Source organism: Saccopteryx leptura, chromosome 5 (assembly GCF_036850995.1).
Source record: "Saccopteryx leptura isolate mSacLep1 chromosome 5, mSacLep1_pri_phased_curated, whole genome shotgun sequence".
Lineage (NCBI taxonomy): Eukaryota > Metazoa > Chordata > Mammalia > Chiroptera > Emballonuridae > Saccopteryx > Saccopteryx leptura.
This window is the reverse complement of record NC_089507.1, coordinates 198,321,489-198,341,137: the sequence shown is the minus strand read 5'-3', so window position 1 is coordinate 198,341,137 and position 19,649 is coordinate 198,321,489. Positions and strand designations below refer to the sequence as shown.

Genomic DNA, 19,649 nt, shown 5'->3' with positions numbered 1-19,649 from the left:
GGTCTGAGAAGGGACTTTTAAAAAATATGTCATGGAGCCTAAAAACTTAGGTAAATTTTTAGTTGCTAGAAATGGGCTAAGAGGCAAGACCATTCTGTTGGAGAAGGTTATACCTGTGCTGAGTTTTAGGATGAATAAGAGTTAACTACCTGCTTCTCCTGATGGTGATGATAATACACTTCCAAGCACTAGATTTGTATTAACTTTAATTCTACTACATGATGCTATTGACATGGGCACTGTCATTCTATTTCTATAGCTAAGGGTCTGAAGCGTGGACACCCACACTTTAAGGAAACAGTGCATGCTTCTGCTAGAAGTCAGCTAGAAGTCAGGGAGCCGAGATTTCAAGCCAGGCACCAGTGTCCACACTTTGGCCACCATGCTTTACTTACTCAGTTAAAATTAAATTAATCAAATTAAGTCACCAGGCATGCCTCCTGAATTGATTAGAAATTGAAAGAGGATAAGTGGAATTAACCTACTTTTAGTCATAGACATTAAAGACGGACTAAGCTATTTATTCAAACAGGTTGGGTACCGATACAACTTGGCTTATTTCTTCAATCTGCTGTGACCTTTGTTCCCGTACATTAGGGAAAACTGTAATTTTCTGAGCACGCCCTTTTCAGTCTCTTTATAACAACATAATAACTTGCAACACGCAACGGTGAGTTTCAGTGGGTTATAATAAGCCTTTTGCCTGATTAGGAAATGCTGCCCTACCTTATACAGTTTCTCCCCAGAGCTGTAAGCTCCTGTAATTCTGCCACGGTCATTGTTTAGCTGGTGACTGTTCCTCTACTGGAAAAGGAAAGACATTGAATGTTGCCGACAGGTTGTAGCTTTGTTTATGAACTCTAAAACCAGTGGCAATGTTTACAATGGTGGCTCTATAAGTAGAAAGTACATTGAAAGCCTGGTGGTGGTGACACAGCAGGTCATAACGTGGACAGAAGATGTTCATGTGAGATCAGGGAGCATCTGGTTGACCAGATGGGCAGTGGGGATTCAGATGGTTTTCCCAACATTAATCGTGGCAGAGAAGACAGAGGTGGGAATGGTGATGGGGATTGTGAGATGAATGAAACCAGTTCAATGCTATTTTCATTTTGAGACGTTAGGAAATAAGTGATTTATCCATCTCCAACAAGGGTTGGCAACAAGGTTGTCAAATGTTTTCTGAAAAGGGCCAGACGGGAACTTCCTGTAGGCTCAGTGGGCCGTGGACGGTTGCTGCTGTTGCTTCTTCTTCACTTCCTCCTTCTCCTCTTTTCATTTACTTTTTACCTTTAAAAATGTAAAAACCATGCCTTGTGATGCACCGTCCAAAAACAGGCCGCTGGGACTTGGCCTGCAGGCAGGCTGCAGTTCCCTGAGCCCCACTCGACCCCGGTTTCTAGGCATCAGCTGCGAACGTGCGTGTTTAAGGGCTCTCTGCCCTCTGAGCCATGTGGATTCACTTTTCCTCGTAGGAGTGTGCCAAAGGCAAAGGCAGTGATCCCAAATTCCTCTCAGTAAAATCAGAGGCCAGTTATGGTTTGAACCAGAATCAGGCGTTTTTAGGGATACCATAGACATCATTCAATCAGGGTTCCACTTTGGTTGCCCAGTGGACACATGCTTTGCCTTGCACGGCTCTTCACCCCCTGCCCAGGATATTTAACCCTTGGAGTAGTGAGTTTTTTTCATGCTTGCTGACTTCTGGGAGTGAGGTTTCTTTTAAAAAAAATGAAATTCCAGTTACAGTTTTATTAACTTAAAATCATGTTTGTTTGATAACCAATTTATGGAAACAAGAGAAAGTATATTTGCCCTTTTTTAATGTGGCCTTACACACATACGATCGTACTCTGGATGGTCAGGAGGCACGAGGACGTACATGACCCATCGTACTACTCAGAGGGTTAAAAGTGTTGGGCATGAGCAGAATGCAGAACTGGGGAGGTCATTCAGGATGGATGGTTGCCACCCACTGAAGTTTCAATGTTTAGGGGGAGATACAGTGCAGTCCATTTTCTGTGTAGAATTGGAAATTGACCACTTACTAGGCTCCTACCCAAGTATTTGCTGGCCTATCCAAGCCAGAAATACAAATCCTCCTCATTATGTAAGTAGCAAATGGGGGGAAGCTATCTACTGGCTCACCTCCAGGCAGCGTGGAAACTGGTAGACGCCTCAACTGGTCAGACCTGGGAATGGGCGTTAAGACTACCAGAGACTATAGGGCGGGTTGAGCTGGCTTAGGCAGACCACGATTTGGGGGTCTATAAGATATTGGCACAGATGATAGTTTTATAAAAGTAAATTAGTTCCCAGTGTTTGAAGTGGGAGGTTTCATATAGAATACAGATTATTAGCTTTTGAGAAATAGGAATACCTGCTAACATTGGCTGCTCCAATTAAAATTGAGTAGCAACTACCCATCTGAGATGATGAATGCTCTAGTCTATAGCATTTCAGCTCTAGTCTATTGTCATTTCTCGTTGCCTTCATAATCCGATGGTTTTACTCATTAATGCTACCAGCACAGCCCAGATAGGTGTTCAGGTTGGCAGCCCCTGGTTTAGGGAAACAGTGCAGGCTTCTCATCCTTTATGTTTTTGCCAAGACATTTATTTCCCTCATCTCTCCTTTTATTGAAGATTAGGGCCATTGTTCTGGTAGCAGAGGCCTGCTCTTACTGGGGGAAATTCAGCATGGACATACACCAAAAATTTATGATAGAAAGTGCAAAATGTGTGTGAGCATGAATGTGCTCGGTGACTGGAACCAGCAGGTGGTCTGTCACAGAAGAGGACACCGGGCTTTTATATTTTTCCATCAACAAGGCGAGAATGTCATGGGAACTTGGAAAGACCCTGTTCCATCTAATCAGAAGGCTGCCCGTAGAAATCTTTTTTCCAAGCTGGGACATTTTTACAAGTGCAGGCTGAGTCTTGTAAGAGCAATATTGGTTATACAACCTGTAGGCTTGATTCAAAATGAAAATGCACAGGCCCTTGTTGAAAAATTAGTAAGATTTTCAAGATGGGGACAGCAGAACATGACTACACAAGGCTGTAAGTCCCTGAAGCCTGCCCGGGGTAAGAGTTATGCCTGGATAACAGAAGAAAATAGGGTACAACCAGGAAAAGGTGAGTGTGTAGTCACACTGCACTCCAGTGACACCAATGGTCCTCAGTGGGAAGCAGCTTTGTTGGCCAGGACATATTTGGCATTATCTAGAGCCATTTTCGAATGTCAACCCTGTGGGAGGGGGAGAGATGCCGCTAGTATCCAGTGAGTGAGGCGGAGGATGCTGCCCACCACCCCACAATGCACCGGGCGGCCCCATAACGAGTAAGGTGGCCCGAGTGTCAGTAGTGCAGAGGGTGAGACTAGAGGTGGGGCGGGTTCTGCCGGCGAGCTGGGCCAGAATGTGACAGGTCAGCATGTCAGGGACCACACGTCACTTCTGAGCTCTGCAGCGTGGCCTCCGTCTGCCATGTTTACATCGTCTGTCCCATGTGGGTGGTGATTATATTTACATTGCGTGGTTCACATGAGCTAACACACATGTGCAGCCCTGAGGAGGGACACAGTGAGATTTAATAAGTGTGACCTATCACAGTGCTTCCCTTTCTTTTCTGTATTTTTCTGAAGCTGGAAACGGGGAGAGACAGTCAGACAGACTCCCGCATGCGCCCGACCAGGATCCACCCGGCACGCCCACCAGGGGCAACGCTCTGCCCCTCCGGGGGGCGGGGGGCGTCGCTCTGCCGCGACCAGAGCCACTCTAGCGCCTGGGGCAGAGGCCAAGGAGCCATCCCCAGCGCCCGGGCCATCTTTGCTCCAATGGAGCCTCGGCTGCGGGAGGGGAAGAGAGAGACAGAGAGGAAGGAGAGGGGGAGGGGTGGAGAAGCAAATGGGCGCCTCTCCTGTGTGCCCTGGCCGGGAATCGAACCCGGGACTTCTGCACGCCAGGCCGACGCTCTACCACTGAGCCAACCGGCCAGGGCCAGTGCTTCCCTTTCTACTCACACCAACTGCCTGGGACGGACGGGCCTGGAGGAAGACTCACCCCGAGGCGAGGGAATACAGATGGGTCACACCAGCAATCTGGGTGATGGGCTGAGTGCTCTTCTTCGTTATTTTCTTAGGGTACCGATGGTGTTTGTACAAGCATGGCAGCATGGGATTTTGAGTGAAGGCCTCCGCCTTCTGTGTGGGGCTCCCCCAGGACCTCCAGAAACATGCACAGAATTCATTATGCCTGCCCTGCAGACTGAAGTGTCACGGTATGACAATCTCCGTGGCCCAGGGCACTGTGCCCACCGGCGCACTACTCCACTCATTGAACTTGCGCCCGGAGTGAGCATCAGACGGGAAACACGAGTCACCCCTCCACTTCACGGGTCTCAATTCTGGCGTGTGCATGGCATCTCGTCCCCAAACATCTGCTCTCATTGAACGGGAGCCACTGAGTGGAAAGATTCAGTCTGCCCTTCGCATTAGCTGCAGAGACTGACCTCTGAGTAAAAGGTCTCTGCACTCGAGGCTGCTAGCCTGGAGGAGGCAGGCCCCACGTGTGTATAAGAAGGTCAAGGCCAGACACAGGACTTTCTAAAGGCTTGCTGAATGAACAAGCTAGGAGTAGGTTAGATAATCTTGTGAGCAGAGGGAAAAGGGAAAAGGAAGCCAGAATAGCGATTGCAGTTTCCTCCCAATGCCCACGCAGATTCTGGGAAAGTCAGCAGCTTCGAGAGGCCAGGAAAGACAGTCCCCAAGACCCTCAGCGTCAAGGTGCAGGCGGCGAGAGATTTCCTCAGTAAGGAGGCGTAGAGGCAAAGGGAGCAGTGATTTTGTTTTATGCGTGTGGCTGGGAATTCAGATGGCACTGGATAAATAGATGCAAATCACTTTCATGCCCCATGAAAATAACCGTTCGAGTGCATCTGGTACTCAGCAAAATGCTGCACTTGGAAATGTGGCCCCGAATGGCTGATTTCACGAACAGTCTGCTTTATCAAAGCCACAAGCCACAGTGGAGGCACTGCGTTAGCCAGAGCTCTGCTTACCTATGCCGTCTCCGCTGTGATTTTTCCCTAGCAGGGAAGCAGTCTTTCTTTCTTTCTCTCTCACTCTCTCAAGTTCAAGAAGTGAGCATCTGCTTATTCTATTTCCTTGACAGTTTTAAATACTCTGTAATATCTAGGGAACATTTGGATGGTAACAATACCCACCGCTTTTCCTGCAAACGTCAGAACAAGGGCGAGGAGCAGGACAACCTAAAGACAGCTCTCTGGGCGTTTCAGGCCACACGCATGTCAGAGCTGGAGGCAGCCCGTGAGAACGGGCTTCAGTAGGAAGCCCAGAAAGACCACCTCTGGCAGGTAGTTCATGTCAACTGGAGAGAAGTCTCCTGGGGCAGCGGAAGCCTGGCTGAATCACTGGTCGATTATGTTTGTCGAGGTGCCCAGGGGGTTCCCATCTCCTTGCAGCCTAGATGGTGGGCCAGTTGCCATTTCTCTATGCCTTGGAAATAAAATTTGTCTGTTTTTTTTTTTATCAGTATGGACAAAACCCATCCTTTAAGGTCTATGTAACGTCCTCAGTACTTTCTATGAGACACACACAGGGTTGTGATATGAACTTTAAGTTCTGGAGTAAGTGGCCAGGCCTTAAGTCCCGGCTGGACATCTTTGCCAGCTCAGCGTCCTTGGGTGAATCTCCTCACCACCCTACATATTTGTCTCCCCTCCGTACAGGGGGTTATATCGGCACCTTCCTCTGTTAGATGGGATGAAGCAGGTCATTGCTTGACATAGTGCCTGGCACCTAACTAAGCACAAAGCAACCTGAGCCGTCATGATCATTGACTTGCAGTTCTAGAAGTTTCTCATTTACCTAATGATTTATTCAGTCAGTCAGGTCAGTCAATTCGTCTATCAGTGACTGAGTCATTCCACTGCTTTTTATAAAGTGCCTACTGTGTGTGAGGAATCATACCGGGCACTGGGGCTGTGACCATGTCCAGTGACTCTTCTCCACCCCTGGGAAGGAACACTCTGCTTAGAAGAGAGTCTTCCCTTTTGTCAAGGAGGGCGCCCCACTGTGGTGGCAGATGGCACTGCGACTGAAGCTGGCTTAAAACCAGCTCTCCCGCCTCTCTCTCTCTCAGATCCAGAGCGCACAGGAGCTGCCTTCTATTTATTTCTAAGTTTCCAGCCCCCACTGTAGGGCATGGCTCATAGATGATGCCCAGAGCCCATAAATAGATGGAATGAATGAATAAATACACCAAAGAGCACCAAGCGCAGAATTCATTGGAAGGGGAAAGAGGAAGGCAGGGCTGTTAGGGAGCCTGTGAGCAGAAAACCACATTAGGGGGCTTAGTCTAATTGAGGGATAATTGAAGTTGGAGTAAAGAGCTCCATCTGGCCCTGTGCTGAGAGTCTGCATGCTTTATTTTGTTTAATTTTCACAACTGTCCTTGGAGATACAGATTGGTTTCTGAATCCTATTTAATTTATGTTTACATAAACCATGTATGTAAAATTTAACCGACTGCAAAAATATGACCATATCAGTGATGATTAGTACTATATTTTTCTTTTCCTTATTTGTGTGCATGCACGTCTTTACCCCTTTCCCCTCTTCAGCAACTCCTAAATCTCTTCTAGAAGTTTATACTTAACTTTATGTTCTCCTCTGTGTCCATATAATCCTATATAGAAATCTGTTTGCCTACACACATAGGTAAACAGACACACGTATAGACATATATATATAAGATAGGTAGTTGAAGGTCATTGTTGGTTTTACAAACATCTGATCATATTACACACTTTAAAACTAGCCCCTGGCCCTGGCTCAGTTAGAGTGTTGTCCCCATACATCAAGGCTGTGGGCTCAATCCTCAGTCAGGGCACACACAAGAATCAACCAGTGGATGCATAAATAAGTGAACAACAGATTGATGTTTCTCTCTCTAAAATCAATTTTATAAAAAACAAACACTACCTCCTGGTTTTCTCATGCAGTAGTAAATGTGTTGTATTGGAGCAGCAAGAAACAGACGTTTTGCCACATAATTAAGTAGCCAAATTAAGGAGTCTTTATTCAAAGCCGGCGACTGAACAGAGACCTAAGTTATTCAAATCATGCGGCCCTGGACACAGTTTGGGGCTAGCTTTTACAGACAGAATTACACGCTGATTGGGGAATGGGGAGGAGGGGAAGCATAGCAGTAAAACAAAGCAGTGACACAAGCTCTCTTACAATGTTTATCTATAAGATTAATTCACAGGGAAACATTCTGGGAACATCTGCAACCTTGCGGAACTCTCCAAGGCCACAGCCTGGGAAGAAACCAGCCTCAAGGCCAGGGGTAGGGAGTCTTTTTAGAAAAAGTAAGTTCTGCTAAAAGTCTCTTTGTTTTAGAGAAAGTAAGTTCTGTCAAAAGTTACTCAAGCTAAGAGCCTTTCTTTTCTACATTTCAAATGTCCAATAGAAATAGTTAAAAGTCACGCAGTATGTAAGTCTGATTCAAGGGTTGGCGAATGGGTGTGTGCCTGTTTTTCTAAGAACAGATTTACTGGAACTCAGACATGCCCATTCATTTATACATTGTTATGGCTGCTTTCACATTGACACAGAAAGGTTGATTAGTTGGCCATGGAGACTGTATGGTCTGGAAAGTCATTTCCTATCTGGCCCTTGACAGAAAAGTTTGCCAACCTTGGTTTCATTCTTTTTAATGGCTGCATGATATTTCAGGTTCTTGATGGAACATTAATCTATTAAGCCTATCTATGGGAATATCAGATTCTTTTGCCACTAATAAGTAATACTGCAATAAACATGGACACATGCCTTTATATACTGTGTGTTTAACTAAGCTTCTGAACTTTAATTTATTTAACTGAGTTTCTAAAAACTTTCTTTAACTAGACTTTCTAAACTCATGAGTAGGATTGCTGAATTAAAGGTTATTAGTATTTTTTTTTAAATTTAAGTAAGTGTTGTTGCATTGCTTTCCAAAATACTGGAATACTTTGCATGTTATTGACAATATTATTAGGTCCATTTCATAGCAGGGGAAACTGAGACTCAGTGACTCAGAATGAGTAAGTGAAGAGTCAGGACAGGAACGTAAAGTCCAGGATTTTGATTCGCTGGGAACTGAAAGGAAGGGACATGATTGGGAGACTGTGGAGGTAGAACACAGAGCATGCAGGGCCAGAGTGTAGGTGTGTCTGCGGGCCGGGCAGGGGTAATAGGTTGTGGGTGCAGGAGAGGGACAGGGACACGCAGAACCATTGGTTCTCCACCTTCACTTAGCCCAAAGGTCGCGGGTCGCTGGGCTCCACCTCCCCAGTGTTCCTGGGGGTCTGGAGTAGGGCACTGGAATTTGAATTTCTAGTAAGCCCTCAGGAAAATCTGATCTCACTGATCCAGGGAGAACCATGGATCTAAGGTGACTCTGAGAATTGGGCTCCTTGGTCCATGGAAGAAATGGAACAGGAGCCAGAGAGTACAGCCTGACACTGTGTGCCTTGATGCCCTTCATGTGTACAAAAGGTCACAGTACAACTTACACGGACCCCTCAGTGAACATACTGTTGTGCCGAGAACAGTATGTCAGTGCCGCGTGTATGGCCAGTAGCCACGGCCACCATCGCTGCCGCCTGGCCCATGCCGGTTTGCATTGGATTTGGACAGACGGTAATGAAACAATGGAGCCAAGAACTGGTGGACCATCACCTTTAATTCTAGCTTGCACCCGGCAGGCAAGAAATACACACAGTGGGAAAACACTTCCCTTTCCATTCAGGGCTCCCAAAGCCACTGACTTATCCAAGTTTCCTAGAATGAAAGGTTCCTAGCTCACCAGCCTTATTCACCTCTGTTCTCCATCTCCTACTCTCTGCACAAACTCTGCACAAACTGGCTTCTCCTTTAGCACTCCACCATCTTGGCTGCTTCTCCTCTCCTCCACGTGGCCTTTCTCTGCTCTCCTCTCTAATGCTAATCTCAGGAACCAAGAGCGCAAGCTCCCAGTCTGCCCCATTTTATAGTGTGGAAATCAAAACCTTTAATCCAATATACAAACAAGGAAGTCTCTGAATCAAAGTCACTTAGTGTGGGAAAGGCTTAGTCTTAAAACTAAGCCTTAGGGTATAACAACCCTGCCTGCTTACAGCCTGTCCCCCACACCCAATGCAAACTATAAGCGAGTAAACCTATATATCATATTTACAAATTTATTTGACCAACATCCTAATTGTCCATTTGTATTGGACACTGACCAGTCTTTACATGCATATCAGCAGGATATGTTTACAGGGTTTCCTGTGTTTGGGAAAGCAAGAACACGTTGTTAAGCACCCTCACTGGAGAAAACTAGATCCCTTTAAGACCTCCCTCTTCCTCTAACACACAGGGGAGCGCACCTGTCAAGCAGGTGGAGGCAGGGCGGGCACGGAGCCCAGGGCAGGCACGGAGCCTGGTGCGGGCCTCCGAGCACTTGGAGATGGGCTTACCGCTTCACATCCACAGTGTGGTGGCCTCACAATGGTTACAAAACCTCTTTAACGACATTTGCAAGGCTGTGCCAGAGGAGTTGGTTCCTGCCACTTAGCAGAGCAATTAGCATTTAAAGCAGTTGATATTGATTGAATGAGCCTGCTTCTTCAAGCAGAAAGAACCCCAAAGAACGCAGCACATGTTGTTATTATCGTAAATTACTCCCAGCACCAAAGCAGATACGTTTGCTAGAACTTTATAAGTGTGTTCAATAAACCTCAGAAGTGATGTTTCATCCGATTGCGTAGATTTTTTGTTGTTGTTATTGTTGCCTGAAAACTTTTTAAAACTTCTGCCTTTAAACCAAAAACACAGTCCAATACCAAATATTTAGCTGCAAGAAGAAAAGGTGAATGTTCTCTTTAGGACCTTGTTCAAAAGCTGTTGCTAAAGACAGTACTTTGATTGATTATAAATATTGCTAACATTTATGGAATCATGAGTCACGTAGGTTCTTGGAATGGGTTGTAAATTAGGAATCACTTTCTCTCTTTTCTTTTTACTTACAAGACACTAAGGAGTAAAAGAGGTTAAATAACTAGCCGAGAGTTATACAATTACACTGGGGAACAAAATTTTTGTTGTATCCACAAAAAAACACTTGTTCTTACCTAATTCGAGTGTATTGATCTCAAAGGTGACATTAGTTTTTCTCTGTAAGCTATAGTTTTTTTGCAATTCAAGATTTTAGGTTTTTATCTTATTGTAAAATTTTCAACATTTAGTTTAACATAATGAAGTAGAATGTCTTCTTGGGCATCATCTTTGTGAAAATATAATAATTTGTATAATGCAGTAAATACACTAATACACTAAAAGATATGATTGCATCAGAACATGTCTACAATTTCAAAATAGAACATATTAAAACAATTATTTTAATCATAAAATTTGCGCAAAACTTATTTAAATTCTATTCAGACAAAAATTTGCAATTGTAGCTCTTGCGTTTGTGTACTTGTTGAAGACAATCTCGGTTGATGCTCCAGCAGTAGTCTGCTCATCACTAACAGCTCCAAGATTTTCAGGAAACTGATCAAGGTGATTGTTCAGGAAGTGAATCTTAATGCTCACGTTACATCCAATGTTGCGGAAAGCCAATAGCATCCTTTGAACCAGAAGTTCATAGTTTTCTGCTTTTTTGTTGCCAAGGAAGTTCTTTGTAACTGCCACAAAAGACTGCTTTCTCCTCCTTATTCATCTTCCTGGCAAATTCTTTGTCACATATGAGGGTTCGAATTTGAGGTCCATTGAATACACCTGCTTTTATCTTCTTGAAAGACAAGGCAGGAAAAGCAGAAATAATATGTTGAAAGCATTCACTTTCTCTATTCAAAGCCTGAACAAACTGCTTCATTAAGCCAAGTTTGATGTGAAGTGGGGGAAAAATGATCCTGTCTCGATTAACTACAGGTTCATTCACAATATTTTGCATCCCTACTTCCAGAGCTTCATGTTTCGGCCACTTCTTCTGTGTCCAGTGTTTCTCCCGAACTCGGCTGTCCCACAAACTCAGAAAGCAAGGATACTTCGTGAAACCTCTCTGTTGTCCTAGTAGGAAATTTACCATTTTAAGATCCACACAAATGATCCAGTTATGCTCCTTACTTCAGAAAGTCGAGGACAATTTTTATGTCATTATAATCTTCTCGCAGATGAGTTGAATAACCAATTGGAACCGCTGCATAAACATTACCATTGTGTAGGAGAACACATTTCAGACTCTGTTTAGAGCTGTCAAGAAATAGCCGCCATTCTGTTGGACTGTAAGTGGTAACACCTAGCTGGCTGAGAAGACTACTGATATCATGACAGTAAAAAAAGTGTCTTTGGAAAAAAAGTCCACAAAAATTTGTTCACGCTTCCTGAAATGGGATACTTTAGCTGACCCATGAAGTACATTCTTTTCTTGAAGACTGGAGGCTAATAACTCAGCTGCTTTCTTTGATAGGCCCAAATCTCTTACTAAGTCATTCAATTCGAGTTGACTAAACTGCTGAGGGGTTAATGACTGCTTGGCATCAGAAGAAGACCCTTCAGATTCTACAACCATTTCCTCATGCATCTTATCAAAATACACTTGATCACCATGTTCACTTTCTTCGTCCTTAGAAGAAATAAAACCATTGAAAACTGGAACCAGGAGTGTCTCAGAGTGTGGGATAGGTCGTATTGCTGAGGAATATTAGGATATGCGATCATATGCCATTTTTTCTTGCTGATGTCCTTTGTATGGGTCAAACAGAAATAACAGTCACTGCTGTGGTCCTTAGGTTCACGCCAAACCATGGGAATACCAAAAGGCATTCCTTTGCATTTTCCTTTTGTCCAGTCCCGAAGCATTTCCTCACAATTATGACACACAATATGAGGAGCCCAATTCTTGTCTTGATCGCCACAGGAAAATTGAAAATAGGCAATATATGCACGTGTCACAAATGATGAAATATTGCGCCTTTGACATTGAAGTGTGTAACAGCCACATATATAACAGAAGGTGTCAGGACTATTCTTACATTTACGCCTACTCCAAGAAGCCATGATTCAATCTTAAAACAAAATAAGAGGGTGTTTTCATCAGATAATAATTTTTTACATTTAAAAACAACTACAATTATGTAAAAGTGATGTTTGTAAAACATTAATTGCCTTGTGGTTATATTCAATCCAAGAGTCGGTGCCCTTTAACTTCAATTTAAAAACCAATGCATGCCATTAACTGTAACAAAAAGAAATTAAAATTGCATAAAAACTAGAGCATGCACCAAAAAACAGATTTCAGATTTGGAATCAGCGATGCAGAAATATATAGAAAAAGTTCTAAAACCTCATGCAACAGAAAATAAAAAAAAAATTGTTCCCAGTGGTAGAATTCCAGACTTTAATCCAATATTTGGCCAAGTTTGGGCCAATTAGTGGTAGATTCCAGACTTCAATCCAATATTTGGCCAAGTTTGGGCTCTTACCACAATGGGAAACATTATTCCCAGAATGATTGGTCTGAAGGTGGTAACATAGGATAATGGTTCTCAATGTGTGGTCCCCAGACCAGTAAGATCGGAATCATCTGGAAATTTGGTAGAAATACAAATTCCTGGCCCCTAACCCCAAAACTGGGGTGGGGCCAGAAACCTGCATTTTAATGAGCCCTCCAGGTCATTCCTATGTTTGCTAAGGTTGAAGAACCCCTGACTCTGGGCCCAAAAGCAAAGGCAGAGTATATTTTCAAATATTATTTCCACAGGAGAATAGGTAGGCTGCCCATAAAGACATAGTTCACTTTCAGGAAGCCAAATGGAGAATGTCAATGAAATTAGAGGCTAGTGTGGATGAGAGCTGAGTTGTGAGTAGAATGAAACGACCGAGAGAAAAGTTTCTTTGGAACCCAGTTTGACTTTTTCTCTCTCAGACTGAGTTGTCCCTTCTGACTAACCTTTTGCCCACGTTTTGTGCTTAAAATATCCATAGAAAGTAAGTCAGTTTATGGATACTTTCTTAGAGGATACTGTCGGACTTGGGTGAGCTTTGGACATCTCTCTCAGGTTGAACAGAATTTCAGATGCAGCTCTGACTCACAGCTGAATGCTGTTGTCCAAACCGTGTCCTTGTTCAGCAAGTTGAGTGAATGGAAAACAGCCATATAATTTGCATATGCAAAGTTGCTAAGGCAGAGACCCATCTGAGTCCCCCGATAAGGAGCAACCTGGGAGAAGGGTGAGCCTGGTGAGGACGGAATTAGGTCTTGTAGTTATCACTCCACTCCTGATGATTTCCGCTCGCTTCTGAATGGATCCAGACCTGTCGCAAACACGGCATATGGTGCTCACGATTGACTGTAGCAGCAAACAGTGACACCCTGTCGTGCTGTTCAGTTTCCGAAGATACAATCCTCTGCTGTAAAAACAGCTGGATTCCAGAGAAAGACAACGTGGTGTGGTATCAGGGCTGAGACTGCACACCGCTCTGCAGCCCTTGTCTCAGACTCACAGGCAGCCCAGCCGGATGCCGAATGCGGGAACGGCAGCGTGCTTGGCCGCGTGGAGGGCGCCCGCTTTTCTCTGCTTACTGACAAGCTGTGCCTCCTGCTCCTCAGAAACTTTTCCCTCCCAAGAAGGTGAATGATGGCTACGATTTGCCCATCATTCTGAGGGAGGGGTCCCGGCCATCAGCACTCCACTCGCTGTGAGTACTGGGAGGTTTCCCAAAGGCTCCAGATATCTGCCTTGTTGATGGTGATAATGATGGCAAGCCATGCTTGGGTCAGTTGTCACTCAAAGTTTAAATGTTACTTCTCTGGGACAGAGAGCCACCCACTAACTCATCATGTCATGCTTTTTAAAAATAGTCGGCATAGCACATACAATCTGATGTAATATTTTTGATGACAGCTTTATTGAGATATAATTCACATACCATACAAGGCACCCTTTCCATTATACAGTTCAATGGTTTTAATATATTTGCGTGTGAAAACATCACACAATTAATTCCAGAACATTTTTGTCCCACCTCCAAAGAAAGCCATCACCTCTGGTCAGCCGTAGGCAACATGGCTTTAACCCCTCTCTCTCTGGAGTCGCTTTTTCTGGGCATTTCATAGACACAGAATCATACACCGTGTGGCCTCTTGTGTCTGATCCGTTCATTTAGCATCATGTTTTCAGGCTCACCCATGTTGTAGCATGGGGCAAGGCCTCTGCCGTTTTTATGGTAATCTGATTATTTGTTTAGTTTAATGATCTGTCTCAGTAGAAGGGAAGTTATGTGGGAAAGGAAACTTTGAGGCTCAAAGAAAGAGAGAGGCATGTCCCATGTCACACAGTTTCTGGAGAATACCTAGACTGGGAGATGAGCCTCAGACTTCATGAAGGCCCCTTTCCCTCCTGGCAGCATCAGAACCCCATCAGTTAGATCCACTGATTACTGAGAACTCATTAGGCTGAGTTAGGAAGCGACCTGCGTGCATTGCTGCTGGTTAGGGGGACATTTTGAGTATGGAAGTATGAGAGTGCATTTGACTTGCACGAAGCCTTGTCTCTCATCCCCTGTGGGATCGTGAGCTCACACTGCTAATTGAATGAAGAAATGGAGAGCCACGCTCCCCTGCAGTGGGACTGTCCTACCCGAGGGCGCCCGTGCACAGAGATGGATCTTCCCCGAGGCCTCGCTGCTCATCACGCAAATGGCAAAGTAGAACGAGGCAGTCTTATCACCACAACCCGCATAGCCAGGGACAGCCATGGTCATTGAACCTGGACCCAAATCTTCAGCAGGAATTCAACCTGGGGCTCACATGACTTATTTGCTGGTCAATGGGGATTTATTTCTGGAAAGTGTTCCCAGCTGCCTGGGCAAAGGCTGGGTTCATTCATTCATTCATGCATCCATCCCTGTTGGGTAAGCCTCTGGAGGGCCTCGCTAGGTGCTGGGGATACAGAGATTGAAGCTATAATTCCCGTTTTTCCGGGAGGCAGCCTGGCATGGAGGCCGTCACAGCACAGTGCAGTGATCAGAGCAAGAACAGGACTTTGAGGTGTCTGGTAGGAGCACTCGATGTCATGAAGGGAGAAGAGGTATCAGGATAATGTCCAGGGGAGGTGATTCGTCAGTGGACTCCTGAGGGGAGGGTGGTGTTAATCAGGTGACCAGTGTAGACAGCACTCTGGCTTGGGCAGCAGCATTTTCAATAGCGTGATGTGTGAGAGCCCGGATGTATGGCTGGAAATGGCTGGACCAGGGGTGTGTTTGGGGCCATGAGACTGGAGGGGTAGCAGGATCAGAGGACCCTATTCTAGGAAGTTTGGGCTGTTAGTCTGAGAAGGATACTGGGGAAGGAGGAGGCTGTAGGCGGAGGAGACATGGCAGAGGTTTCAGAGGCAATGGCTCACGTGGTTGTTCCTATCTTAGTTACTTGTCCCAAACTAAGGGGTCCTAAAACTTCAGTTCTAACTCTTGATCAGCTGATTCAGAGTTTCTCCCCTTGCTTTCCTCATTTGTCTCTGTAAAGTGGGAGAGTTGGGTTGGAGGAAGAATCGCAAATTCATTGCCTACAGGGCCAGGAAGGTGGTTGACATCAGTGATGACCATTAGGGTGTGAGACAGCAGAGCCCCATGGGGACAGTGATGAATGGAACATGGGGACCATGACCAGTGTAATAACCTCTGGAGCACAGATCATAGTGAAATAGCTAGGAAGTGGGTTTTATGTGCATATATACCACACATATATATGCATTATATATTGAATATATTTTATTTAACTGTTTAAGTATATATAACTTGATATTTCATGATGGCTGTATTTAACAACCAGTTCACAAAATTCCTGAAAAATGTAAGAGTTGGTTTTTGCAAGCTGGCTTGAGACAGCTCTCCTGCACCACTGGTTGGAATCATTCTTTCACTCAACAAATATTTACTGAGTATCTGTTGTTCACCAGGCACGGTTCTGGGACCCGAGAATACATCAATGAACAAAACGGATCACAAACTTCTCTTCTGGTTCTAACATTCTATGGCTTTTAGCCCCTGTCATTCTAGCAGTCTTGTCCCCACATATTTACACTGACTTCTCCGATTCACACACTAACTCCCTTCCTTGGCCCACACTCACAGTTCCCTGTGCACGGGCCACCTCATCGCCATATCTCCTAGTGCAGAGACATCAGAACTGCCCAACATTTAGAGTGGCAACTGAGGACAAGTGGTGTGACCTCAAGCACCCTGCAGCCTTCCTGGGGACCAGAGGTAGTCTGGGGGAATCCCTCATTTGTGTGGCTACACATGCTTCAACACCCACTTCTGGGGTGGAATCCCTCCTCTATCTCTATAGCCTGGACTTCGCAAGCCAGCATTTCCAACTAAATGGCTTTCTGCATTTTCTGTAACCCTTGTGAACTTCTAGCCACCAATTTATCTCCTGAAGTGGCAATGACTCTGGTCATACATGGGCATATGTTTCAAGTGATTATCCTATAACCCGATTTTTCCAAAAATTTTGCAAAATGGGAGGTTTTCCAGGGATGTCTCTATCACATTGTAGCAGAACTACTGCTACTTATACATTTTTTTCCCTTTCCAATGTAAAGGCACTATGTTTACTTAAAAGGAAAAACAAACTATATAGAAGTGTATAAAATGTTTAAAAGTAAGGAAGAATACATATAATATATAATATAATATAATATAATATAATATAATATAATATAATATAATATAATATAATATAATATAATATAATATAATATAATGCCTTCTCTGTAGATACCTCACGTTACCCAGTTGTAATTCCTCTAAAAATGCAGTGTTGATTTATATTTCCACCAGAGGGCGTCACCTTGATCTCCACTGTCAGTTAACTTGCCACAATAAAGAAAAAGGAGGGTGGTGGACATTTCCTCTTCGACTTTCCACCAAATCACTTGCTAAGTCTTCTCACCCATTGAGAATTCAGACATTTCTGCATGAAATAAGACTTTTCCATCATTTTTCTCCGAAGACAATTAGAAACACTCCTTTCATAAAACGAGTCGTTCTTTTAAAGGGTTGAGAAAGAAATGGAGAGCCAGCCCTTGACATGTTCTCTATGGAATGTGACACTGGTGTCATTTCCTTCTTCCTGAAGAAGCTTTCTAAAAATACAGCCAAAGCCAAGCACACCAGCCTGCAGAACAATATTCACAGTCGTGTCCTGAATGATTCAAAGTGATGGCTATTTCCCACGTGTTTTTCTTCTATGAAATTTCTTACTATATTAAATATAATCGTTTTAGAGGAAGAAAGTCAGATAACTAGACCTTGAAAATGCAGTTCTTTTTCTATCCTTAGTTTCTTGCATTCATGCGAATGAGGTTGAATATCACCAGAAGTCACTGGGGTTTTTTAATTTTATTTTATTTTTTGGTTTGTTTGCTTATTGTTCTTAAACATGGAGACTCTCCCATCCACAGAAATGGAAAAACCACCACAGAATGTCTCTACTAGCTTTCTTCTCAGCCTCTTGCCATTTTCATCTGAGAAGATCTTTTTAAGAAAAATAAAAACACATAAAAAAAACTGCCCCATGAAAACTAGCGCTGTGGAATTCTTCTCAGGGACACATTTTGGTAATTGTGCTATTCTGTTAGAGACCGAAAAATTTAATCATCGCATGTAAATGCAGCAGATAAATTTTCTTTGGAACAAATAATTACAATTATTTTTCGGAGTTTATCTCATCAGCTACAAAGATTTTGGTCTCCAGGGTCTGAAGTCTCATATTATTTTGGTTTTATTGAGTGAAGGTACAGATATTATGCCTGGAACTACCATGCTGATGATTTGTGTAGAAGAGGGAGTTTTCTTTAAAAAAAAAAATCTTTGTATGGGCATTGCAGTTAATAACAACAATAATGTCCTCCTTGTTTTCCTGTATGTAGTCTGTGCTGGGCGCACGCTAAGCCGGTATCATCTCACTGAACGCTCCTACCACCCAAATGGTTTCTTATAGGAGCAATTAAAATGGCATTTCTCTAGATCCAGTGGTGTGCAGTTGACACAATATGTAGATGTTTTCTTTTTAGTTGATTACACCCGCCTTCCTCTGGGTTGTCGTTGCCAAGTGTTCCATTGTGTGTCCGTGCCGTTAAGCAGGCCTGGCCGAGCCCTCGACCCCGGTAGCTGACGCACCGTGTTCTTGCCTTGTCACAGCTGCAGATGAAGATGAGCGAGCGCGCTGCCTCGCTGAGCACCATGGTGCCCCTGCCGCGCAGCGCCTACTGGCAACACATCACCAGGCAGCACAGCACCGGCCAGCTCTACCGCCTGCAAGGTGAGTGCCGGCGGCTGGGGGCGGGGCCGTGGGCGGGGTCGTGGGCGGGAGGGAGACCGCGCAGGTGACTGTGCGTGGAGGCTGCTTGTGGGTGCCCAGCTCAGGACGCCCTAGGGAGAGGCTCGGCTCAGCTCAGCTGCTGGGCGCCAGGCTGGGTAGTCCACTTCCTCGCGGGCTAGGGTCCCATCAGGGTCTCACTGCTCAGCATTGACTCTACAACGTCGGGGGGAATTGTTTACAGTGTGGATTCTCAGGCCCTCCACCCCAGAGATTAAGAGCTGGAGGATGTGGCCAAACACCTGCAAGCCTGGGCAGAAGGTCTGGGACCCACGCTTGGAGAAGTAGTTTAGTGAGTTCGTGACTAGCAGCATCCGGATAACTTGGGAACTTGCTAAAAGCTCAGCTATGGGGCCCCTCCCAGACGTAAGGAATCAGGGACCCTGAGGATGGAGACCAGCTTCTTTGTGTTCACAAGCCCTCGAGGTGATTCTCAAATTCAGGAACCACGCTCTAGGGGCAGGGAATGGACTAAGGCAGGGAGTCCCCGGTTCTGGTTCTGCAGCAACTAAGCAAATCCTAAGATTCTCCTCTTCCAAAAAAAAGTGGTCTCTGATCCAGGGTACAGACGGCCCAAAAGGAACAATTCGGCATACTGTGTCAACATTTTCTTATACTTTCAAAGGCAGCTTTTTATGCTTTACATTATGCTTTATAGTCTATAAGAAGAGCTTGTGCATATATAATTTGTAAATACATAGGCCTGGGAGGGGGGGGATGACCTTGCTGAAGAACTCTTCCCTGATGGGTTGCAAGACGCCCGAACCACGAAGAGCATGCGCTAGCCTGCACCTCGTAGGTGCAGATGCAGAGGTGTGCTGAGGGCCCGAGCGCAGGATGAATGGGTGACCGCGGGGAACAGCGCCTCTGCCTTACACACCCGCGCTTTGTGCCCTGGTCACCCAACCATCCGTTCAGCCCTTCTGGCTGGTCATCTCTCCCCTACAGAGCTTTTCCTGCCCTTTCTCCAGTGCCTCCCATACTTTCTTATAACTGGCGTGGGAATCTCTGACAACGTGCGCTCAGAAGATGTGGATGAGGGCACTCCCCTTAACAGCCCTTATCACAGCTTTTATTTCACATCTAGTTGTGAGGCCACTTGACTCAGACGAGCTCCTCCAAGAAGCAGTAATGCCTCTGGCAGGCAGGAGAGCTGGGTATTCTTTTATTTATCCTTATGACTTTTTCTCCCAGTGGAGTAGCCACTGTGATT

The 19,649-nt window shown here is 44.9% G+C and overlaps 1 protein-coding gene across 2 annotated transcripts in view; it reads left to right on the top strand.

Moving 5' to 3' along the window:
• The window catches only part of DOK5 (docking protein 5), a 114,484-nt gene that overhangs the window by 88,406 nt on the left and 6,429 nt on the right, over positions 1–19,649 (top strand). For both annotated transcript variants that reach the window (XM_066387447.1, XM_066387448.1), the window contains exon 7: positions 18,259–18,379. In XM_066387447.1, the coding sequence (XP_066243544.1) occupies positions 18,259–18,379 (121 nt within the window). The remainder of the gene's footprint in view (positions 1–18,258; positions 18,380–19,649) is intronic.